This window comes from Mesoplodon bidens (genome assembly GCF_964165515.1).
Source record: "Mesoplodon bidens genome assembly, chromosome: 8".
In the NCBI taxonomy this organism is placed as follows: domain Eukaryota; kingdom Metazoa; phylum Chordata; class Mammalia; order Artiodactyla; family Ziphiidae; genus Mesoplodon; species Mesoplodon bidens.
This window is the reverse complement of record NC_138165.1, coordinates 79,464,484-79,490,787: the sequence shown is the minus strand read 5'-3', so window position 1 is coordinate 79,490,787 and position 26,304 is coordinate 79,464,484. Positions and strand designations below refer to the sequence as shown.

Sequence of the window (26,304 nt, the reverse complement as noted above, 5' to 3'; positions counted from 1 at the left end):
AACTGCAAGAAAGAAGGGTTAATATACACATTTCACATCTAACATCAAAACTTACAGAAACAGCACTGCTCTCACTTTACACATTAGGCTGCAAGGAAAAATTATTCTTTTGATCAGGGCTGCAACAATCATTAATTTTCCCAAAGGCCAGTATCTACATTTATGCCTAAATTAGGAAAGAGCAATGATTTTAGTGCTAGAGACCAACATCTGAGAAAACCACGGGATGAGGATGTTATTCCACGAAGTCTTGTTTTTCTTAACTTCCTTAAGCCTGAGACTTCCAGTCGCTCTTCTTGCCCTAGTATCTGTTCATCTTCTGCATCATTCCCTAACTTTTTCCACATCCATGCCATCCCTCTGCTCTTTCTTAACTATAAAACAGAGTGTATGCTTCGAAACATCTGTAGTTTTAAAATTTAAAGTGAATAAGTGTTATTTTTCTAAGAAACCCGACCAAACAAAACGAAGAAAATTAAGTCATTTTTAACACTCATGTGATCCCGGATTTGATTTTATGCCGTACTTCTTTGGATGGAGGATAAGCAACTGGAGAGAATCTGAGAATTGCCTGTATCAACACACACACACACACACACAAGCAACTGGAGAGAATCTGAGAATTGCCTGTATCAACACACACACACACACACACAAGCAACTGGAGAGAATCTGAGAATTACCTGTATCAACACACACACACACACACACACAAGCAACTGGAGAGAATCTGAGAATTACCTGTATCAACACACACACACACACACACACACAAGCAACTGGAGAGAATCTGAGAATTGCCTGTAACACACACACGCGCGCGCGCGCGCGCAACTGGGGAGAATGTGATAACTGCCTGTATCAACACACATGCGCGCGCGCGCGCGCCTGGTGGCTAAACGGGTGAGTCTAACTCCGATGCCTTGGAACGCGGAGCTTGGCAACGCGGGGGCGGACGGAGACCCGGCCCAGGGGCTGTGGCTTAGGCGCCGCGAAGCCCCCGCCTCCCGCAGGTCCCGGAGGCCGCGGCGTTGCGGGGAGCCAGGCTCGGGCCGGCGGCGGTTGCGCCGAGGGAGCCCGGCCGGCACAGCGCCATGAGGGCGGACTCAGGGCTCCGGGTGGAGGAGGACCACCCGGTGAGCGGTGAGGGGCGCGTTGGCCGCTGCCTTAACGCAGCCGCTACCTCTGGGGCGGAGCGGACACCGACATGCTGGGGACTAGAAGGGGAGAGCCCAGCTCGGGGAGCGCGCTCATCGGCCCATTTGGCGCTCACAGGATAGGGCTGGGGGTGGGGGCTGGAAGTTCTTCCCAAGGCCGGACCCGAACTCCAGGAGCTGGGCGAGGAGCCAGGCTTGAAGTTTCCGGGGGCCTGAGTGCGCATGTTGCCATGACGACGCCTCACATCGCTGCCGCCCCTGCCCCTCCGGGTCCGGGGCCTGCCGCAGAGGGTCTCTTTATCGACTCCTCCCGGAGGGCATTTAGCCGCCCGGGAGATAGCTGTTTGCCAGCGGGGACTTTTAATCCTGGTCTTCTCTCACTTCCCTCGAACAAATCACCGCAACCACTTGGGAAACCATGGGAAAAATCGTGATTGCTACACCACGCCCGCTGGAGTCTCTCCTCCCGGGCATGTCAGCCCTGACTGCGACGCCCCCTTTTCCACAGGAGTAGACTGGAAAAGCCACACCAGGTCTCCGCCCTCCCCCTCGCTCCCACCCTGATGGAGGAGGCTGCGGGCCAGAGCTGCCTTTGCGGCGCAGTTCGATGACGCATTGCGCCTGTGCGCGGGGCCCGCTGGGCGGGTGTGAACCCGGGCGGGGTGTGAGCGACCCACGGCTGGGAGTTAGCGGCTGCCGGGCAGCCCAGCTTTAGACGGAATGGGGAAGAAGCAGGTGGTAAGCGAGCCTTAGTTACTTTCAGTTCAGTTGAGCCGTCCTACTTTTGAGGAGTGTCGAGGTTGGGTTTCTGGATGGATGATACGTCATTTTTGCGGGACTTTTGAAATGTGGAGTTATCGTGTGAACTGAGTCTTTGGTGAGAAAGCGGTCCATAGCATCTTTAGAACAATACCATTCCGTAGATAGATAGAACAATAACTATCCTTCTTTGCTGGTTGAATTTTGACTACTGGATAGTGTTAAGACAGCTGGCCTTCTCCTAATCTTTTAGCATTTGTATTAACACACTTTTTGAATGAATGGATAGGTAAATGGGACAGTTGTGGAACAAACTACGAGTGTTTAAAATTTAACCTTTTTAAATCAATGTCCTTTGCAACCAGCTTGAGATACTTGGAACATTAAACTGATTTCTAGGCATTTTTGTTAGTATTTTATTTTGAAAGATTCCAGAGTGCTACTTAACTGTAATTTCTCTGAACTGCAAACACTTTTCTTATTCATGTAAAATAGCATTTATAAGTTTTTTTTTTCTTTCTGCCCTAAAATGCGTTTTTCACACTGTACGTTTCAGAGTATGTTTTTTCAAAGTATGTTACTATGTGGCTTAAAACCTCCATTGGCTTCCCATTGAATTAAAACAAAATCTCTAATAATTAGTGATGTTGAGCATGTTTTCATGTGCCTCTTGGCTATCTGTATGTCTTCTTTGGAGAAATGTCTGTTTAGGTCTTCCGCCCATTTTTTTATTGGGTTGTTTGTTTTTTGATACTGAGCTGCATAAGCTGTTTGTATATTTTGGAATTTAATCCCTTTTCAGTTGCCTCATTTGCAAATATTTTCTCTCATTCTGAGGATTGTCTTTTCGTCTTGTTTATGGTTTCCTTTGCTGTGCAAAAGCTTTTACGTATAATTAGGTCCCATTTGTTTTTATTTTCTTTACTCTAGGAGGTGGGTCAAAAAAGATCTTGCTGTGATTTATGTCAAAGAGTGTTCTTTCTATCTTTTCCTCTAAGAGTTTTATAGTGTCTGGTCTTACGTTTAGGTCTTTAATCCCTTTTGAATGGTACAGATGAACCTATCTGCAAAGCAGAAATAGAGACACAGACGTAGAGGACAAACGAGTGGACACCAAGGAGGGAAGGGGTGCATGGGATGAACTGGGAGATTGGTATTGACATATATAACAACTATGTATAAAATAGATAACTAATGAGAACCTGCTGTATAGCACAGGGGGAACTCTACTCAGTGCTCTGTGGTGACCTAAAAGGGGAAGGAAATCCAAAAAAAAGAGAGGATGTATGTATACATATGGCTGATTCACTTTGCTGTACAGTAGAAACTAACACAACATTGTAAAGCAGCTATACCCCAATTTAAAAAAAATCCAGGCTCCTTCCCTTTGTCTTCCTAATTAATCTGCCCATGCCTTGATAACTGTGCCTCATCCTTATTGGCCTTCTTTTATCTGGAATTCTCTAAGCCCAGTCTCCCATAAAGGACTTTGTATTTGCTCCCCTTTGGCTCCTTTCTTATTCAGGTCTCAGCTCAAATATCTCCTAACTAAAGAGAGACTTTTCCTAACTAAAGTAGCACTCCTCATTCTTCTCTTCCATATATATATATAAAATATATTTACTTAATGTTATTGTCTAATACCTAACCACTAGAATGTAAGTTCCATAAGAGCAAGGATCCCTCTGTTTTGTTCATTACTATATCCCTGATGCTTAGAACAGAGCCTGGTCTGTAGACATTAAGGAATATAGGAAGGAAGGAACTTTATATGAAATTCAGGAGTGATAGGACAAATTAAAATTGCCCATCTGATTCTCATCAGTACCTCCTGGGTTTCACTTGACGAGTAGGATTATCAAAAATTTGAAATACACGAAGTAAAGGTGCTCTAAGGTTTTTACTTACAAGAAGTTTTCTTTTTCTTTTCCCCATAGCGTCCTCCACGAGCCCTTCCACCTGTGCCAAGGTAAAAATAATTTACAGTAATTTTATTATTGAGTTTTAAGAATGCAAAGTGAGTAAAGTGAAAAAAATTGACTAGTACTTTTACACAATTATAATAATTCAGAAGAGACTTCCTGAAAGTTTAAAGATGAATAATTCTTGAATCATCAAGATAGCAGTTACAATTAAATGCTCTGTTTCAGAGACTAAATGTCCACATGTTAGGATAATGGATCCATTCTTAATGTTTTAATGTCTTGTTTATCAGAATTCTGATCCTCTTTTGTTTGCTAGAATAGTTTCCTCAGAGTTTAAGCTGATTTTAATCAGTGACAAAATAAGAGTTCTTAATCTGTTTAATCCACTTTATTAATAGACAGTAGGGAATATGCATATGTAGGTTCAGAAAATATTGGGGTTACTTTGTTAGTCTTATTAAACAGCTTATTACTGATAATTAATAAGCTAGTTTGTAAACTAGCTGATTTTGTGTGAAAGCTAATTTTATTTTAAGTTTGTAATGATTTAAGTCAATTTTCAGTCTAACAATATACTAGATTTCTAATTAACAGAGTTTCTCTTTTTGTCTCTGTCCTGATTAAATTTGGTCGGTGTCATATAAAGTGCTAATCAAGGTGAGTTAGTTCACTGTTAATGTAAAACTTTCTAAATACAGTATTTGGTGTTTGAAAGTTAGTTTGATTCCTTCATTTTCTCTTAAACTTGAACCTGAATAGTATAATTTATAATGCTACAATTTTTTTATCATAGTAATCTCCTATGACTGCTGTTTTTAAAGGATGGTTGATATATAACACTAGTTATGTGGCTGATATTTGACCTTATAAATTAAAAAGCATTCATCCCTGAATGGAGTCACCTAGAACATAACTGTTGGCTAGCTTATAGTTCCGTAATAGGGACTACATCTTCCTTTGTCCCATTTCATCAGGATAGGCTGGGTTATGTCACACTAACCCCAAAATCTCAGTTACTTAATATTATACAGGGTTTTTCTGGTTAATGCAAAGTCCATTGTAGCAACAATCCAGGACAGTTACCTTTCTCTACCTCTTCACTAGTGATGTAGTGACCCTGGCTGCTTCCATGCTGTGGTTCTGCCATCTTAATGTGGGACCTCCTCAGTTGCCACAGCAAGGGAAGGGGAAGCTGAAGGGTTACTCACTGGCTTTTTCAACGTTTTGGCCCCCAAAAGGCACAGATCACTTCATCTTGCAGCCTGTTGGCCAAAACCAGTCATAGGCCACACCTAAGTGCAAGGGGGCTGGGAAATATAGGGGATCAGATGAATATTTGGTGAGCCCACTTTCTGTCACAGTTTATAACATTACTGACCAGCCGTGAGCTACCGGTACTATACTATGGGCTCCCTTTGACTTTGTCAGTCTCTTGCCTTCTTCCCCTAATGTATAGAAATAGGCTGGAAAAGAGGGAAAGGTCTTCCCTACTAAAAGTTCCCCTTTGACTTTTCCCTGCATTGAATTTTAGGCAGCCTTTTCTGTTGTTCTTTCTGTTTTATAGATGATATTCCACTTAGTCATCCTAAGAAAAAGAAGCCCAGAACAAAACCCACAGTAGGTAAGAAGTGTTCTTGTTGTGTGGGATCACAAGTTTTTCCAGGACCTCAGGCATGCTAAACATCACAGATCAGTGAGAGGCCAGGCCCCAGTCCCAAGTCACTGCTGTGTTAAGGATAGAATCCAGTTCACTTTGAAGCAGTGGGATTCTTGGTGGCAGTGAGGGACAAGGTAGTGGGCAGCCTGAAGAGTATCTAGAAACATTTGTGTAATAAAGGGTTATGCTGCCCCAGATCTTACTTCCACAACATTCTTGGACTCTTTGAGGTCTTTCATCCCTAGATAACACAAGTTGTCTTAAGCTATGATTGGTTCCAGACCCTTGAACAGGATACTGGATTTAGAGACACAAGGTTCTTGGATCCCTCATTTCAGTCAGAGAGTCTCTACATTAGAACATGAGTCTGAAGCCAGGGCCATATCATCCAGGTATTAAAGCTCCAAAAATGAGCAAGTTCTGTGAACTTTTTTTGTCCCATTCACTGATAATCCTGGACATTCTGTCAGTAACTCAAACTCAGCACGTCCAGAATTTATCATCACTTTCAACAATAAATCAAGTTTTACTGCTTACTTACAAATTTCTGTTAATGGCCCCCCCCACACTCTCCCACTGACTGGGGCTGAAAACCTCAGTCACCTCTCACTGGTCGCTTCACTCTACTTGCTGCCTCTCACAAGCTTGCTTCTTCTGTAGTATCTTTTACGTCTCTTTCCCTTTGTCATTTCCACTGTCACGACTGTAGTTAGCCTAGCTCCTTTCTTCTTCTCACCTGAGCTATTGGGGTAGCCTCCAACATTGTTCTGTACTTCTAGCTTTCTTCTACCCTAGTCGGTCCTGCCCATGACTGCTGGATGAACTTCCTAAAGCTCGTAGCTGATCATACCTTATACCTGGTTGGAAACTTGTATTAGCTTATCATTGCCTTACAAATGGCGGAATACATGGTGGGTGGAGGAAAAGAGAGAAATGGAAATGGATGCATAGAGAAAGGCATACAGATATGCAACAAAAAGAAAAGAGAGGCAGAGAGACTTAGATTCACAAAGATACTGAAATGCTAGGTCCTAAAAATATACTCACAATTAAGTACAGACATGTACATGTGGATTTAGAAAGGTCACTGGTGAAGGATGCAATAAAGACTGAGTTGGGGTAGCAGAGGTAGGGCTCTATCCCAGCTACCAGCTTTTTTTCTTGTAAAAAAGAGAAAAAAATCAGTGCTCTAGACAAAAAAGGAGGTGCATTGCTAGGCTTTTATTAAAATTGTTTTTCAATTAGGGTACTTCAAAATTTTCACTCCTACAATTTGCAGTTCTTCTACATAAAATAGTGGGTGGTGGGGAAGAAGAGATATTTCCATAGGATGGATTGCTAGCAGTAAAACTGCTAGACAGAAGGACCTATGCATTATTAATATGATAAATTTCTGCTAAATTGCCTTCAAGGGAGTTGTTATTTTCTTGCCACCAACAGAGTTTGAGTGTCACATTTGCTAAATCCTTGAGAACATTGGAAAATAGCAACCTTTCAATTCCTTTTGTCAACCTAGTGGGCAAAAAGTAGCTTATTTTAGTTTCCATTTCTCTGAATACTAATGAGGTTAAGCATCTTTTCATTTGTTTATTCACTCATTTGTATTTCTTCTTTTGTGAAGAAGCAATGTAGTGAATGTAATGAAGTAAAATTCAAATCTGCCAAAATGGGTTGAAATCTGCTCAAAGATTTGATGAGGGGAGAGATTGAAATGAATGATCAGATGAAGAGATTTTTAAGTTATCTGTTAACTCCAGTTATCCATGATGACTTTATCATGTGTTAATTTATTAATGAAGGACCAAACTATATAGAGGCTGATAATTCTCAAGGCATAAGACAAGAGCGTTCCCTATGGTGAGAGTTTCCTTTACATTTTCACCTTTTTGAAAGTTCAGAAGCAGTTTTCCTCCTGCCTTTCCTCTTTCTAGGTCCCTGGTTCTTTGCTTCCTCATTCTTCCTTGTTCCCTCATTTATTTCTTTTCCCAACTTAAAGCCCAAAGTTACAGGTGAGGAGGGAGGAAATCAAGATTTAGGGCACAATTAGTTCTGTAAGAGAAGAGGTTATTATATAGGAAACATTCCAGTTCCCCCTTTCCCTATATTTTTAAGATGTAGTAATCTCTGCTCAAGTTATCCCAATTTTTTCCAACTCCGTTTCTCTGTAGCTAGTGCTTCTTTGGAAGGTCTTGTTCAGACTGCTGTTCACAGGCCACCTGAGGGCAGTGAGCCACCAACTAAAGACCTCATAGAACATCAAGAAGCTCCTGTTCAAAGGAGACAGAAGAAGACGAAGCTACCTCTTGGTATGTAAAGAAACTAAGGTTAGGTTGTGACAGCAGTTGTGATTTTGGGGGTATGATTAAAAACCTGTCTGTTCCTATTTTTCCCCACCCATATCCCAGTTTTTTCTTTTTTGCTTAAAATTTTTATCGCCAGAGTAACTCCAATGGGTTAAGTCAGGAATATTTTAGAGGATCTCTTTTGATCGTATCTATACAGATTATGAGAAGGGGTACAAATTCAGGACCAAAACAGAAAGTTCAGATCTTGGTATGTATATGAATTTGGTATATTATGAAATGGACATTGAGATTAGTGGGGAAAGGAAAAATTCTGTATTTACAGTAATATAATGGAGCAAAAGCCAACATTTTTTGAGTCTCACTATGTCTCAGCACTATTCACAAGGTAAACAGAATATTATATCATTATTTTGCTATCAAACTGGCAATGCTTTTTAAAGATTATAAAATCCCAAACTGTTGGATATAAAAGTATTGGTGAGGGCCTCCCTGGTGGCGCAGTGGTTGAGAGTCCGCCTGCCGATGCAGGGGATACGGGTTCGTGCCCCGGTCTGGGAGGATCCCATATGCCGCGGAGCGGCTGGGCCCGTGAGCCATGGCCTCTGGGCCTGCGCGTCTGGAGCCTGTGCTCCGCAGCGGGAGAGGCCACAACAGTGAGAGGCCCGCATACTGCAAAAAAAAAAAAAAAGAAAAAAAAAAAAAAAAAAGTATTGGTGAGAAATTGGTATACTCGTACACCAAAGTATAAATTGATATAGCCTGTCTGAACTTACAGGAATAGAAGTAACTACAATGGCTACAGTAATTAAAGGATGCTAACTGTAACATAAGAATAGAAACTGGTAATAACCAAATAACCAAATATTTAACAATGTGATACTGCCTAGATAAATCATGTTTTACCCATTTAATAGAAACACATTAAAAGGATTGTTAAAGTAAAATAGTGACATGGAAAACCATCAACAATATATTGTTAAGTCAAAAACAAAGATTATAAAATAGTATATATCAAAGGATCCCATTTTTGTAAAATATGTTATATTAATTTCCTAGGGCTACCAGAACAGATTACCACAAACTGAATGACTTAAAACAACAGAAATCTAGTCTCTGACAATTCTAGAGGATAGAGGTCCAAAATCAAGGTGTCCACAGGACCATGCTCCCTCCAAAGGCTCTAGGAAAGAATCCACCCTAGCCTCTTCTAGATTCTGGTGGTTGTTTATAATTCTTGGCATTCTTTGGCTTGTGACAGCATAACTCCATTATGTGCCTCCGTCTTCAAATTTTTCCCTGTGTTTCTGTGTCCAAATTTTGCTCTTATAAGGACAGCAATCACTGGATTTAGGGCCCATCCTAATCCAGCATGACCTCATCTTAACTTGATTACATCTGCAAAGACCCTATTTCTAAAATCTCATTCACAGGTATTGGGAGTTAGGACTTGCACATATGTTTTCTGGGGGACACAATACAATCCAGACCATATGTATATACATAAACATATGTAAAAAGAATGGAAAGCTATAGCAAAGTATCAACAGTGGTACGTTTTTTGGAAGGAGGAATTAGGTATGATTTAAAAAAATTTTCTTTCTTCATTTATGTTTTATTTTTATATATTTTATGTGTATAACTTTTATAATAATTAGAAAAAAGAAAATAGATTTTGTTAGAATAAAACAAAGGAAGGAACAAAGATTGGGAGATTAGCTCTCTCCTATTAACATCAGCCCCAAGGAATAGATTATTACAAAATAGTTTCCCTGACTAATTCCTTGCCTCTTAGAAGATAGTAGATCCTTATTAGATGAAAGAATTATAGGAGTAGAGGGCAGGAACTAGAAAAGTTAGGAGAATGGAGCACAGTTTTGTGATGCAAGTTGAAATGGGATACCACAGTGCCTGGGAGCACTAAGAGGAGGGGACAGAAGAGGGCAGAGAAGGAAAGAGACAGAAATGACCCTCAGACAGCTTTACCTACTCTACAGTTTATTTCATTACTGGCAGTAAATATAGTTGAATTAAAACTACTCTCTTAGACACTTACTCACCCTCCCTGTCTTGTGAGGACACACAAAACGACATCTGTTTGCAAGAAAGCTCTCACCAGAATACAGCCATGCTGGCACCTTGATCTCAGACTTCCAGCCTTCAGAACTATAGCCTCATCCCCCAGAGGGCAGACAGCAGAAGCAAGAAGAACAACAATACTGCAGCCCGTGGAACAAAAACCACATTCACAGAAAGATAGGCAAGATGAAAAGGCAGAGGGCTATGTACCAGATGAAGGAACAAGATAAAACCCCAGAGAAACAACTAAATGAAGTGGAGATAGGCAACAATCCAGAAAAAGAATTCAGAATAATGATGGTGAAGATGATCCAGGACCTCGGAAAAAGAATGGAGGCAAAGATCGAGAAGATGCAAGAAATGTTTAACAAAGACCTAGAAGAATTCAAGAACAAAAAAATAGAGATGCACAATACAATAACTGAAATGAAAACTACACTAGAAGGAATCAATAGCAGAATAACTGAGGCAGAAGAACGGATAAGTGACCTGGAAGACAGAATGGTGGAATTCACTTCAATGAGCAGAATAAAGAAAAAAGAATGAAAAGAAATGAAGACAGCCTAAGAGACCTCTGGGACAACGTAAAATGCAACAACATTCGCATTATAGGGGTCCCAGAAGGAGAAGAGAGAGAGAAAGGACCAGGGAAAATATCTGAAGAGATTATAGTCGAAAACTTCCCTAACATGGGAAAGGAAATAGCCACCCAAGTCCAGGAAGCGCAGAGAGTCCCATACAGGATAAACCCAAGGAGAAACACACTGAGACACATAGTAATCAAACTGGCAAAAATTAAAGACAAAGAAAAATTGAAAGCAGCAAGGGAAAAATGGCAAATAACATAGAAGGGAACTCCCATAAGGTTAACAGCTGATTTCTCAGCAGAAACTCTACAAGCCAGAAGGGAGTGGCATGATATGAAAGTGATGAAAGGGAAGAACCTACAACAATGATTACTCTACCCGGCAAGGATCTCATTCAGATTTGATGGAGAAATCAAAAGCGTTACAGACAAGCAAAAGCTAAGAGAATTCAGCACCACCAAACCAGCTCTACAACAAATGCTAAAGGAACTTCTCTAAGTGGGAAACACAAAAGAAGGAAAGGACCTACAAAACAAACCCAAAATGGTCATAGGAACATACATATCGATAATTACCTGAAACGTGAATGGATTAAATGCTCCAACCAAAAGACGCAGGCTTGCTGAATGGATACAAAAACAAGACCCATATATATGCTGTCTTCAAGAGACCCACTTCAGACCTAGGGACACATTCAGACTGAAAGTGAGGGGATGGAAAAAGATATTCCATACAAATGAAAATCGAAAGAAAGCTGGAGTAGCAACACTCATATCAGATAAAATAGACTTTAAAATAAAGAATGTTACAAGAGACAAGGAAGGACACTACATAATGATCAGGGGATCAATCCAAGAAGAAGATATAACAATTATAAATATATATGCACCCAACATAGGCGCACCTCAATACATAAGGCAACTGCTAACAGCTATAAAACAGGAAATCGACAGTAACACAAGAATAGTGGGGGACTTTAACACCTCACTTACACCAATGGACAGATCATCCAAAATGAAAATAAATAAGGAAACAGAAGCTTTAAATGACACAATAAGCCAGATAGATTTAATTGGTATTTATAGGACATTCCATCCAAAAACAGCAGATTACACTTTCTTCTCAAGTGCACACAGAACATTCTCCAGGATAGATCACATCTTGGGTCACAAATCAAGTCTCAGTAAATTTAAGAAAATTGAAATCATATCAAGCATCTTTTCTGACCACAATGCTATGAGATTAGAAATGAATTACAGGGAGAAAAACGTAAAAAAAAAAAAAACATGGAGGGTAAACAATACGTTACTAAATAACCGAGAGATCACTGAAGAAATCAAAGAGGAAATCAAAAAATACCTAGAGACACATGACAATGAAAACACGACGATCCAAAACCTATGGGATGAAGCAAAAGCAGTTCTAAGAGGGAAGTTTATAGCTATACAAGCCTACCTCAAGAAACTAGAAAAATCTCAAATAAACAATCTAACCTTACACCTGAAGGAACTAGAGAGAGAAGAACAAACAAGACCCAAAGTTAGCACAAGGAAAGAAATAAAGACCAGAGCAGAAATAAGTGAAATAGAAACAAAGAAAACAACAGCAAAGTTCAATAAAACTAAAAGCTGGTTCTTTCAGAAGGTAAACAAAATTAATAAACCATTAGCTAGACTCATCAAGAAAAAAGGGAGAGGACTCAAATCAATAAAATGAGAAATGAAAAAGGAGAAATTAAAACAGACACTGCAGAAATAAAAACCATCCTAAGAGACTACTACAATCAACTCTATGCCAATAAAATGGACAACCTGGAAGAAATGGACAAATTCTTAGAAAGGTAAAACCTTCCAAGACTGAACCAGGAAGAGACAGAAAATATGAACAGACCAATCACAAGTAATGATATTGAAACTGATTAAAAATCTGCCAACAAACAGAAGTCCAGGACCAGATGGCTTCACAGGTGAATTCAAACAAACATTTAGAGAAGAGCTAACACCCATCCTTCTCAAACTCCTCCAAAAAATTGCAGAGGAAGGAACACTCCCAGTCACATTCTTTGAGGCCACTATCACCCTGATGCCAAAACCAGACAAAGATACTACAAAAAAAGAAAATTACAGACCAATATAAATGATGAATATAGATGCAAAAATCCTCAACAAAATACTAGCAAACAGAATCCAGCAACACATTAAAAGGATCATACACCATGATCAAGTGGGATTTATCCCAGCGATGCAAGGATTCTTCAGTATATGCAAATCAATCAATGTGATACACCATGTTAACAAATTGAAGAATAAAAACCATATGATCATCTCAATAGATGCAGAAAAAGCTTTGGACAAAATGCAACACCCATTTATGATAAAAATTCTCCAGAAAGTGGGCATAGAGGGAACCTATCTCAACATAATAAAGGCCATATATGACAAACCCACGGCAAACATCATTCTCAATGGTGAAAAACCGAAAGCATTTCCTCTAAGATCAGGAACAAGACAAGGATGTCCACTCTCACCACTATTATTCAACATAGTTTTGGAAGTCCTAGCCACGGCAATCAGAGAAGAAACGGAAATAAAAGGAATCCAAATTGGAAAAGAAGTAAAATTGTCACTGTTTTCAGATGAGATGATACTATACATAGAGAATTTCAAAGATGCCACCAGAAAACGACTAGAGCTAATCAATGAATTTGGTAAAGTTGCAGGATACAAAATTAATGCACAGAAATCTCTTGCATTCCTATACACTAATGATGAAAAATCTGAAAGAGAAATTTAGGAAACACTCCCATTTACCATTGCAACAAAAAGAATAAAATACCTAGGAATAAAGCTACCTAGGGAGACAAAAGACCTGTATGCAGAAAACTATAGACACTGATGAAAGAAATTAAAGATGATACCAACAGATGGAGAGATATACCATGTTCTTGGATTGGAAGAATCAATATTGTGAAAGTAACTATACTACCCAAAGCAATCTACAGACTCCGTGCAGTCCCTATCAAATTACCAATGGCATTTTTTATGGAACTAGAACAAAAAATCTTAAAATTTGTATGGAGACACAAAAGACCCCGAATAGCCAAAGCAGTCTTGAGGGAAAAAAATGGAGCTAGAGGAATCAGACTCCCTGACTTCAGACTATACTGTAAAGCTACAGTCATCAAGACAATATGGTACTGGCACAAAAACAGAAACATAGATCAATGGAACAAGATAGAAAGCCCAGAGATAAACCCATGCACCTATGGTCAACTAATCTATGACAAAGGAGGCAAGGATATACAATGGATAAAAGACAGCCTCTTCAATAAGTGGTGATGGGAAAACTGGACAGCTACATGTAAAAGAATGAAATTAGAACACTCCCTAACACCATACACAAAAATAAATTCAAAATGGATTAGAGACCTAAATGTAAGACCAGACACTATAAAACTCTTAGAGGAAAACATAGGAAGAACACTCTTTGACATAAATCACAGCAAGATCTTTTTTGATCCACCTCCTAGAGTAATGGAAATAAACACAAACAAATAGGACCTAGTGAAACTTAAAAGCTTTTGCACCAGAAAGGAATCTATAAACAAGACGAGAAGACAACCCTCAGAGTGGGAGAAAATATTTTCAAATGAATCAATGGAGAAAGGATTAATCTCCAAAATATATAAACAGCTCATTCAGCTTAATATTAAAAAAACAACACAATCCAAAAATGGGCAGAAGACCTAAATCGACATTTCTCCAAAGAAGACATACAGATGGCCAAGAAGCATATGAAAAGCTTCTCAACATCACTAATTATTAGAGAAATGCAAATCAAAACTACAATGAGATATCACCTCACACCAGTTAATGGGCATCATCAGAAAATCTACAAACAACAAATGCTGGAGAGGGTGTGGAGAAAAGGGAACCCTCTTGCACTGTTGGCGGGAATGTGAATTGGTACAGCCACTATGGAGAACAGTATGGAGGTTCCTTAAAAAACTAAAAATAGAATTACCATATGATCCAGCAATCCCGCTACTGGGCATATACCCAGAGAAAACCATAATTCAAAAAGACACATGCACCCCAATGTTCATCGCAGCACTATTTACAATAGCCAGGTCATGGAAGCAACCTAAATGCCCATTGACAGACAAATGGATAAAGAAGATGTGGTACATATATACAAGGGAATATTACTCAGCCATAAAAAGGAGTGAAATTGGGTCATTTGTTGAGACGTGGATGGATCTAGAGACTGTCATACAGAGTGAAGTAAGTCAGAAAGAGAAAAACAAATATCGTATATTATCACATATATGTGGAACCTAGAAAAATGGTACAGATGAACCGGTTTGCAGGGCAGATGCAAACAGATGTAGAGAACAAATGTATGGAGACCAAGCGGGGAAAGTGGCGGTGGGGTAGTGGTGGTGGTGTGTTGAATTGGGTGATTGGGATTGACATGTATACACTGATGTGTATAAAATTGATGACTAAAAAGAACCTGCTGTATAAAAAAAATAAAATAAATTTCAAAAATTCAAAAAAAACATACTACTCTCTTAGTAATTCAGTTAGGGTACAATTTGAAAATCTAGATGGATACCAGTATACCTATATAGTTTTATAATTCATGAAAATTCATGAAAAAATATAATTTTTATAATTCATGAAAAATTATATTTTTTATATAATTTTATATAATTATAGTTTTATAATTTATGGAAAAAAGGTATTAATAGAAATGACTGTTTTTAGAAAATTCAGGACCCAACTAAGTTTAGGCCAAAGAGTACTTGTGACTGCCATTCTAGAATATACCTACCCCTACAGGTCCAGCTTTCTAAATTTTTGGGTTTTAAATTTTGTTGATTTTTGTTTTGTTCAGAACGTCTGTGGTAGGCTCTACTGCTTATATTTTATTTCCAGCCCAGGCTGTAAGTGTTTTTTAAAATAGAATTTTCGGGACTTTGAGGGCATTCCATTTACTGTATTTCCAGATAGGAAGAGTTGCTAGTGGGTTAGAAACTTCCATTGACTCACTTGAACTTAATACCTTGTGTGCAGAAAAGAGTTAACACAGCAGGCCTGGACAGGCCTACTTTCTAGAGGGCCTCTTGACTGGCATCTGGGAACTTGGCTGGTAAACAATTTTCTACATTGATATAAAGCTTTCTCTATCAGGGTGGCTCACTGTGCATTTGTGCACACAATGTGATTTATGCTAAACATCTGCTTTTCTTCTGGCAGTCTAGAATTTTGGTATGTGCTCGGCAGAGGGTGCCTATGTGATCACTCCCAATAAGAACGCTGGGCACTGAGTGTCTGATGAGCTTGCCTGGAAGAGAAAGCGATATATGTGTTGTCACAACTTGTTGCTGGAAGAATTAGCATATCCTGTGTGACTTCATTGATAGAGGACTCTTGGAAACTTGTACCTGTTTTCTTTTGGACTTTGCTCCATGAGCTTTTTCCTTTATGCTGATTCTGCTTAATGTCTTTTCCCTGTAATAAAGTGTAACCATGAGTGTAAATGACTTGTGAGTCCTTTGAGTGAATCACAGAACCTGGAAGTAATCTTGGAGATCTCTGACACACCCTGAGTGTTGGATTACTTATTTTTTTTTTGTATATTGTTTGGTATCACAATTTCAAACTTTCTCTTGAGTGTTAAGAGGTGTAAAATTTTGAAAACTAAAACTTTGTAAGATGGTGAAAAAAATTGGGGGCCAATTAAAATTCTTAAAGATCTTTTGTCTTGCAGAAGTCTTGTACATTACTTTCCTTTTTACATCCTGGTAATTTGAAAACTTAATCTACTTTATTTTCAGAATTGGAGACTGCCTTTACCCAGAAGAAGACTTCTAGTGCATCTTTATTACCAAATGAAAATGGTATCAATGTGGAGCCAGCTGAGGAGCCAGCTATTCAAAAACCTCGAAGGAAGACAAAGTAAGAATTTATTTGTCCTTCTAAATATTTTGCAGAGATACCCTGATGCTTAATTTCAAGCCCCCAAATGGCAGCTTCTAAGTCTTATTAAATACTTGTAATTGTATATCTCTAGGATAAGTAATAGTACAAAAATATCAGTTAAACCAATCTAAGGATAAATTTGAAAAGAGAAAACCCACTGAGAAAAGTAAAATACTGTATTTAAATAAAAAATTTTAGGAGCTGTCTCTGAAGAAGAGGAACACAAAGAGAAGATTTTGTATAAGTAATAAAAATATTACATATTAAAGATATTAAAAATTAAAGGTAATATTAATAAAATAGGCTATATTATTTATTTTCTCATGTTAACAGAATTCAAATTACGATTTTTTTAGCAATACATAAAAATGTTTATTTTAACATAGGAAATTAAGTGTTAGGTAAAATATAATGGTATTCTTTAAAGAAGTACACTGGGAGTTATATAACTTGTTTGTACTTGGAAGTGACTCTGCAAGTAGTGATTAATATCTATATAGAATCATGTAATTTTAAATCTGTGAAGAAGCTTACGAATCTAGTTCAGTCACTTCATTTTCCAGATGAGAAAACTGAGGCCCACAGAAATAAAAGTGACTTGCTGTGCATAAGAGTTAATAACTGATCCATTTGAGTAAAAACCAAATTTTGTGACTCCCAAGTCCAAGGCTCTTTCCATGAGACTCACAGGTACCTCCTTATTTGGGTCTGTAAAAAGTTAATAATCATCCATTTTTCTTACTTTCTCCCTGATTATAGGAAAACCCAGCCAGCGGAATTACATTATGCCAATGAGCTAGGAGTTGAAGATGAAGACATAATTACTGATGAGCAAAGTAGTCCAGAACAACAGTCTGTATTGACTGCACCCACTGGTATTAGCCAGCCTGTAGGGAAAGTGTTTGTGGAAAAAAACCGTAAGTAGGTCTTTGTTTTGGAATGTGAGCTCTTTAAGAATTATGCAAGAATATCCTTTGACCTGGGAATTATACTTCTGGAAATCTGAATTAAGGAAATAAGCAAAAAGATGTATAAAAATTTGTACATAAAGCTAATCATCACATTGTTATTCATGAGAGTGAAAAACTGGAAAAAACCTAAATGTAAAACAGGAGGGGAATGATTTCAGACAGTTATGGCACATCTATACAATGAAATCTTCTGCACCACTAAAAATAATGTTTAGGGAGAATTTTTCACTTCATGGGAAGATTCTAATGAAAAATAAACATAAATACACACACGTAGTTTGATTTTAGCTATAGAAAATGGCATAGGACAAAAAAGACTAGACGGAAATATGCCAAAATATTAATGTTGGTTGTTTCTGTGTTATGGAATTATGGGTAATTTAAAAAATCTCCCTCTACGCCCACCCATTTCTTTATTCTTTGTTGTACTTTACCAGTTTTCTGCAATTGGTAGTTGTATTGGTGGTGGAGCAGGTAATGAAATGCTACAATTAAAAATAAATAAGAGAAAATACATGATGGTATTACCATATTAAATAAGAAGTACAATACTATAGCTACATACTCTTTTGGAAAATAGTTCTGCATTGGTTATAAGACTACATTTGCAGAGTTTAAGAAAAATCTACTGAAAGCATGATCATGACCATATGCTTTTCCCATGGATATGCTTTGAATATTCTGCCTAAAGAACTCATCTAAAACACAAAGATTAATCCTTAAAATTTGCAACTTAGATTTTACATAAATTGTTTTAGAATTCTGATTCCATAAAAACCCACCTAAGGGATCTTGACGTCGTTGGCCAGTGAGAAACCTGCAATCCAGAGACGCTGACTCTCCCAGGGTCTCCCAGTTGGTTAGTGCAGAATTGGGACTCGAACCAAGGTTTCATGACTTCTAGTTAAGGGCTTTTACTAGTTTACCATGTGGCCATAATTTACTTCAGTCTATTTTCAAGCAATATTACTCAATCCTCATTTTTATTCTTGCTTCCCTTAGCACAGAAACTTCCCTACTAAAGTAACTGATCATAAAAGTTACCACTAGTCTGCTCAGAAGTTGCTTTTTCTTTGGGAAAATTAGGTGTCGTACTTCTTCTATCTTTCCTCCTCCAAAGTACTTGACAGCCAGGTTTGGCAAGGATAATGGAACCTTTCCTGTTTCCTGAGGTTCATTTGTGGATCAGCAGATAAATGAGAAGGAGAAGCCTCCTCGTCAGCAGTAAACACATAAAGCTGTGCTCACAGTGTTGCAGTGCTGACACTTGAACTGGTACCTTCCATGGGCATCTTCTTAAGACAAGTGTATGAAACAACCAGTTTCTTTTCTGTCATCACAGAATGCCATGCTACACTAACTGTCATCTTTTCCTAAGAAATTTAAGGTGTTTTCAAATATTGACTTACTTTTATAGTGTTGGGATTTAAACTTTAATACTCGTGAAGTCTCTAAATTAGAGGTTTTTAGACTGTGTTATGTTAAGGGTTTCCAGACTTTGTTCTGAGTTGCAAGTTCATTATTGTATTTCATTAAATATAATTGATTTCTAAGACTGTTACTGTAACATCTTTTTGGGTCGAGAAGAAAGTGCATGGACATTGTTTACTTTTCTTAAAGATAAAAAAATAGTATGTTTTATAAACTGAAAGAAAAGAGCCTTCTGAAATAGGGACCAAATCAGGGAGAATTTTTAGATAGGAAAACAGCAAAATTTCAGTCTCAGTGTGGGGGTTCTTAAGTGTAGAATAATAAGAAAGACCCCCAGGGTTCCCTCTTGTTAGTTGTTTATAGTTGTGTATTGTGTTCTTAGGGCGATTCCAGGCTGCTGATCGCTCAGAGCTGATAAAGACCACAGAAAAGATAGACGTGTCGATGGACGTGAAGCCTTCCTGGACCACCAGAGATGTTGCACTGTCAGTGAACCGGGCTTTCAGGTGGCTGATTCTGTTGGACTTCTCTTAAAACAAATGTTCCATAATTTTTTTTAAAAAGTGTTGATTGTTCAATACTATTAACAAAATTGACAACTTAAAATGGTGGTGGGTATAGTTTTTAAACATTCAGTTAGAGTTAAATGATCTGCCTATCAGTGTAGTAAAAAGAAAAACTTGTTTTTACCTTTTGTGAAATGTTGAATTTTATTCTTACATGTGAAGAGACTTGAAGAATGTTTTAGCTTTTTACTTTTGTCATTCATGTATAATAATGAAACCCTTTTCCATTCAGGATGATTGGTCTCTTTTCTCATGGCTTCTTGGCTGGCTGTGCTGTGTGGAATATTGTTGTGATATATGTTTTAGCAGGAGACGAGCTTTCTAACCTCTCAAACCTTCTGCAACAATACAAGACGTTAGCATATCCATTCCAGAGTCTTCTCTACTTGCTTTTGGCTCTAAGTACAGTTTCAGCTTTTGACAGGTAAGACTCTTGTGACTGCAGATCCCTCTAACTTTTCTTCAGGAGGAAGTGTTGAGCAAAATGTGTCCCTGACTGACTATGACATTTTCAAAATAGAATTATAGCATTTTAATATTATTTTGACTTTTTAAAAAAGCCATTCTGTTTCTGTTTTTTTTTGGGGGGTGGGGGATGGAACTACTGTGAGCAAAAATATCCCCCAAAGTCTTAACCCATTCCAGCATCAACTCTAAGTCCAAAATTTCATACAAATATAATCAGCTCAGAAAGTCCCAAACATCTTCCAGATGACCTGAATCAGGTATAGACAAGACTCTGGGTATTTTGTTAGTTTCCTAGGGCTGCTGTAACAAAGTACTACGAACTGGGTGGCTTGAAACAGGAATTTATTTTCTCACAGTTCTGGAATCCAGAAGTCTAAAATCAAGGTGTGGGCAAGGTTGGTTCCGTTTTGGAGGGCTCCAAGGAGAGTCTGTTCCTGCCTCTTTCCTAGCTTCCAGAGGTTTCTGGCAGTCCTTGGTGTTCCTTGGCTTGTAGATGCATCACTCCAACCTCTCCTTCTGTTGTCACATGACAGTCTAGTCTCTTCTGTGTGTGTCTTCTCTTCTTATAAGGACACTAGTCTTATTGGATTAGGGCCCATTGTAATGGCCTCATCTTAAGTTGATCGCATCTGCAAAGACTCTATTTCCAAATAGGGTCACGTTCACAGGTACCAGGGTTTAGAAGTTCAGTATATCTTTTGGGGAACACAATTCAACCCATTAAGGAAAACAACTTATAACCCAATAATATGGGTAATAGAAAGAGGTATAATAGAATCTAATGAAATTTGCCAATCAAGTTTAATTTGTTTCTTCTTAACTCTAAAGGAATGATGACTAAAATAGTCTTCTAGTTAAATGTTTTATGTTGCCTTTGTAAATAAGATATTCTTTCATGTGTGCTAAATATAAACTGTAGCTACTTAAAGCTTAGTAATAGACACCATATGTGGTAGCATTAAAATAGAGAAGGAAGAAACTATTGTCCAGAGAGTACAGTTTTGTAAGAAGTTTACAACTGCACTGTGACAAGAGGCTTTTGTATTTTCTAGGATTGACTTTGCTAAAACATCAGTAGCAATCCGAAATTTTCTTGCCCTGGATCCAACAGCTTTAGCATCTTTCTGTGAGTAAATAGTTTAATTTGATAACTGTGTAACTTTGAACCAGAAAGAGTATAATTTTATTTTAAAAAGGGCTTTATATTATTGCTACTTATAAACGTTACATATAGATATTTATTCAGTGGAATTTGTAATTAAAAAAACATGGTAGGCATAATTTTGATAGAATTATTTTTTAATAGAGGTTATCTAAATAACTTTTAAAAGTTTGTTATTCTATATTGCTTAATATTTAACTTTTGTGTTTTCTACTTGACATTAAACAGATTGAGCTGATAGGGCATTTTAGTAACAAATACTATTTTATATCTTTTTGGTAATTTGGAATAAATTTTGTTCTAATTATGAGAATATTAATAAAATGAATTTTAGGACCATGAGTAAGTCATTTAATTTCTTAAAAGATCTTCTAGGTTCTTGTCAGCCTAATGATGAAATAGTGAGCATCAAAAGACCCTTCTCGGGCTTCCCCGGTGGCGCAGTGGTTGAGAGTCCGCCTGCCGATGCAGGGGACACGGGTTCGTGCCCCGGTCTGGGAAGATCCCACATGCCGCGCAGTGGCTAGGCCCGTGAGCCATGGCCGCTGAGCCTGAGCGTCCGGAGCCTGTGCTCTGCAAAGGGAGAGGCCACAACAGTGAGAGGCCCATGTACCGCAAAACAAACAAACAAACAAACAAAAGACCCTTCTCTACCTATATTCTTGAAAAATAATGTAAGACTATCCAGCCTATTGAAATTGACTAAGTGAAATTTTTTTGTAGCATCATTCCCCAAAGTACTGATTATTTTTGACCTTAAAGTAATCTATAAGTTAAAAATAATTAAAAATTATTCATTTTTAATTTTATTAATTAATTAAAAATAATTGTTAAAAATACATTATTAGTAATTCATTTGTCTTTTTCTCAGTGTACTTTACTGCTCTTATATTATCTCTGAGTCAACAAACGACAAGTGATAGAATCCACCTTTATACACCTTCTTCTGTTAATGGTAGCCTCTGGTAAGAATTCACAGTAGCATTAGTAATTGTTGATCGTAATAACAGCAACGATGGGAGTAATGGTGCTGTTCTTATCCTTTCACTCTTTTACTTGTTTTCATCTATAAGTAATATTGAGGGCCCTGTTTTTGTTTCCAAAATTATGGCAAAAACCCCCCAATTCCATTGCTTAATGGGTAACTATTGTTGTATACTCCTGCATTTCTAATGAAATGTTTTGTAAAAAAAATCTGTTTTAAATCTCTGAAGTTATGGTTTTAAAATAAATCATTACATGGTGAACTGGGGGAGCCCCACATCCTCACCCCCAATCAGGGAGCCTGATACCGCAGAGTAGTGACGGGGAGTGGGTACCTGGGATAGAGTCAGGAAACCAAGCAGGCCACAAAGAGAGCGGATGAGGGAGAGTCTGCTTCCGCCGATCAGTGGCCAACCACGAGAGTGACAGGATGGCTGAGATCCCACCTCACAAGACTTAGAGGGGCAGTCTTGTTTGAAGAGAGTGGCTAGGGGCTTGAGGTTAAGAGAGAAAGGAATGATTGAAGAGTAGCACTAACAGTAGTTGGGAGGGAAACTTAGAAAAATTCTTTGGCAACAGTAAATGTCCATTACATCTGTGTACAAAGCAAATCTGTTTAGAATTCAATAACATTTGAACCTTTGTTCTCATGATATATATGGTGTTATTTTATAGGGAAGTTATAGTTTATGCTTGTTATTCCTCTGGGTGAGGACTGCTCATTTTTTTTAAAGTTTATAAAATAGATATATCTGGATATATGGACCAAAATGAAGACATTTCTAATGAGTATTTCTGTACCTTTAGGGCAGAAGGAGTTGAGGAACAGGTTCTCCAGCCATGGATTGTGGTGAATCTGGTGGTGGCCCTTCTGGTTGGATTATCTTGGCTTTTTTTGTCTTATAGGCCAGGCATGGATCTTAGTGAAGGTATGTATTAAAGAAAAAGTAGTATATCATAAAATCTTCTATAATAACTTTATAAATCTTCTTTTAATGGATACAGCTTACAACATTTCAATAACAAAGATATATTTAAAGTAAAATAACATAAGAAGAGTAATAATAAAGTGGTGAAACAGAATGCCACGAGAAGCAGGGAGGAGTGTATAGGAGAGCTGTAGTCTTGAAGTATCGAATACTTAATGAGGGGTTTCTGTGGTCCTTTCTCATATTTTGGAGGCATTTCTTCTCTTGGAACGCTTCAGGTATTTTATAGGAAGTTTTTACTCTTCATTTCTCTTAGTCTTTTTCTGATCAAAGTATCTCTTAATGTGAAATAAATCATGCTTCATCTATTAGCCTCTGTTATTCAAGTGAATTTATTCTTACCTCCTCCTCTACCTGCCACAAAATCTTAACCCCTCATTGTCTAATGAAGTGTTTAGTAATCCTACCTTTAGTGTGCCCAGGGTGAAGTGAGATTTGCTAATCTCTAGTCCTCAGACCCCTCTTGGAACACCTGAAGAAGAGTCACATTAGCAAACTGCTAGTCTTTTCAGCAGCTTTGGGAACTGCTTAGTATTTGTATCGTAAGTTGTATTTCCTGGCAGATGTTCCACAGTTTCACCCTGAATCTCTTTGATATTTTCTGGACTTTGGTTGTTATTTTATTCTTGATTTGTTAAACATCCTGAGCATTTAACTGCAGTTTGACCAACTGATTATAGCCTATGTCTCAGAAGTCTTGGAACTGAGAATCTTTTCAACCTTTCCATTTGTAAAAACCAAGATAAAAAAGTGTAATCTTCTTGTGTATTTTCATTCATAAATGTACCTTTGCTCATGTTGTTCACTAATTATTCCTTTCGATATATTTAAAGTATTTTAAAAAGTCTTCTTAGGCTTTAAGTATTTTGCTGTTTTTCTTTCACTCAATATAGTTTTTAGTCATTCAAAGATTTTTTCATCTAATGCTTACATCAGGTGACTTTATTTTATTAATTCCTAAGGTTTTCTTTTTTTGTATTTCCTGATATTTTAATAAATTATGTGTCTATGCTAAGTAATAGTTTAAATGTAGAAATGTCAACTAATAACATTCTGCACTGTGGTTGGGATTAAAGCTGCATGCAGCTGGCTTGTATGGTATTCAGTCTAAATCACAAAGTGTGTGTTACTTATTAAATATTTCCAGAATCCTGCTTTTAGGGTCATGTGAGTCAAGTAACATTTCCATGTGGATAAAAAAAGGAAATATAAAATGAGGATGATAATACTCGCTTAAAGGGTTGTTATGGTGATTAAATAGGGTAACATATTTAAGATATCCTGGCACACACCTCATCTTAGTTCGAGGTCCTCCACTGTATCTGTGTCCTACATTTTAGGTTATCATGATCACTATAGAATTAGACCTCTTAGATGTCTAATGATCCTGGATTCTCTAAGTGACTTAAATTTCCTGGTAAGAGTTATTATATTGTCTTTATTATATTATATGTTTCATTTTTCAAGGGTTTATAATACATTCAAAACTTGTATATCTCAAAATGCAAAACATGTACATTTGTCATTAGTTCACCTTTTAAATCAGATTTCACTATCAAGAATTCTTACTCGTACTTGAGGGCTTTCTATTATCATATAATATGTCAATATTTAAAGGCTGTTTATAACTAAGCTATAAAACTCTTTTTGAGATACTGGGAAATCATTTTGAGTGTGATTTGTTCATTTTCTCTCCCAGAGTTGATGTTCTCCTCTGATGTGGAAGAATATCCTGATAAAGATAAAGGAATCAAAGCCTCTTCATAGTGCCAACTCACCTTCAGAGTAATTACCTAGTATTTAGAATTTTTCCCATTCTTGTTTTTAAATGTATTTTTATAAGATATTTACAGATGTATTTGGAATTGATTTTTCGATTATATAATACTGAAGAATTTCTCAGGATTACGGAAAATGCTAAAATTGTATCTGTGATTTATACCCAAACATTCATTTCTATAGCATTATTGTCTTTATGACAAAGGAGATGCTGAGGTAGAAACCAGCAGGTGAAAGTGTTTATTTCCTGTTTTCTCAAATTAGTTGCATTTATAATCATTATCTTTAAAAGTACTGTATACAGTGCTTTTAAAAAAGCCATAACTTTAGTGTTACAGAATATATATCAGGTTTAAACATAAATTTAGGGAATAGAGAAGAAGGGGGGAAAAAGGACCTTCATTATTTATTTTTCATGTCTCCTTACTGAATAAATTGAAATATGAAATTTGTTTTTTTTGAAACTGGTTCAGTGGTTGTGTATCATGTAATAAGTCTAATGTAATGTAATTTAGCTTGAAAGTTGCTTTATTTCATGGCTAATAAAAAGGAAATGTAACCTTTATTTGAAAAGTTTTATAATCGTAAAAGTTTATTTTTCTTGAAGACCTGTACCAGTAGTTCCCGTATCTGGTTGCACATCAGAATCATTTAGGGAGCTTTAAAAAAACATATTTTGCAGAAGAGAAGCCAAGTGGGCCAAGAGCTCAGGAGAATAAAGGAGAGGCCTGCGAGCCTATTAACACTCACTTGACCTCTGCAGACCCTTTCCCCTGCTTCTTTTTTACATGACAAGAAGTATGAGTAGAAATTCACCATACCTAATCTCAGGCTCTTTGTCAGAGAGATCTTTGGCTGTCACGGAAATCCCACTCTTCAGGTAGGTCCTGCACTCAAAGAGGTCTCTTCAGAGCTGTATCCAGTGATGCCTCAACTGGTATGAGACCTAGAGCTCAAGACATTAAGGCTCACTGTGGGCAAAGGTGTCTCAGAGGCTCTTGAGCACCTCAGTAAAACTGGGCCTGCCCTGATTAGCAAGCCACTGAATGCTGTGGAGCAGAAGAGGAGTGACAAATAGATGATGGAGTCGGATGGCTCTGAGCACAGGTCTAAATTTGGTACACACACCATACTAGGAATATCTTGCTGTTTGTAAGGCCAGAGCTGCTGAAAAGGGAATTCCCCTTCTGTCACAGAATTGTGAATCCACTGGCAATTCTGAAGTCATCCTGCCTGTTCCAGCTTTCACTGTGATCAGCAATGGTTTTCATGCTGGCATCACGCTGGCAGCGCAGGAGTTCGTGATCCTCCCTGCCAGCAAACTTCCGGGAAGCCACACTCATTAGAGCTGAAGCTTACCACACCTGAACAATGTTGTCAAGGAGAAACATGAAAGAACCAATGTGGGGGATTTTGGTGAACTGAATATTGTCCCCCAAAGATGTCCATGTCCCAATCCGTGGAATCTGGTGGAGCTGTACAAATTTTTCATCAAGGAAA

General features: G+C 37.8%; 1 protein-coding gene across 3 annotated transcripts; it reads left to right on the top strand.

The window, feature by feature from the left end:
• The first annotated feature begins 836 nt into the window (after positions 1-836).
• On the top strand, positions 837-25,402 carry TMEM237 (transmembrane protein 237). Of its 3 annotated transcripts, none has more exons than XM_081241609.1 (13): positions 837-903; positions 3,854-3,885; positions 4,488-4,498; positions 5,406-5,462; positions 7,667-7,804; positions 16,310-16,430; positions 17,214-17,371; positions 19,239-19,362; positions 19,655-19,846; positions 20,943-21,016; positions 21,924-22,017; positions 22,844-22,965; positions 24,725-25,402. In XM_081241609.1, exons 1-13 carry the CDS (start codon positions 871-873, stop codon positions 24,790-24,792), a joined length of 1,224 nt encoding a protein of 407 aa, XP_081097735.1. In that variant the 5' UTR covers positions 837-870; the 3' UTR covers positions 24,793-25,402. The 3 variants fall into 3 exon arrangements, with proteins under 3 accessions (XP_081097735.1, XP_081097734.1, XP_081097736.1); XM_081241608.1 differs by lacking the exon at positions 837-903 and adding an exon at positions 997-1,136; XM_081241610.1 differs by lacking the exon at positions 837-903 and adding an exon at positions 1,289-1,895.
• The last annotated feature ends 902 nt before the right edge of the window (positions 25,403-26,304 follow it).

What these genes read in the sequence shown, in the direction of transcription:
- TMEM237 (XM_081241608.1), top strand. Translation starts at nt 1,095, where the DNA reads ATGAGGGCGGACTCAGGGCTCCGGGTGGAGGAGGACCACCCG. An exon ending in GGGTGGAGGAGGACCACCCG is followed by an intron (nt 1,137 to 3,853) that starts GTGAGCGGTGAG and finishes TTTTCCCCATAG; the next exon opens with CGTCCTCCACGAGCCCTTCC. An exon ending in AACAGCTTTAGCATCTTTCT is followed by an intron (nt 21,017 to 21,923) that starts GTGAGTAAATAG and finishes TCTTTTTCTCAG; the next exon opens with TGTACTTTACTGCTCTTATA.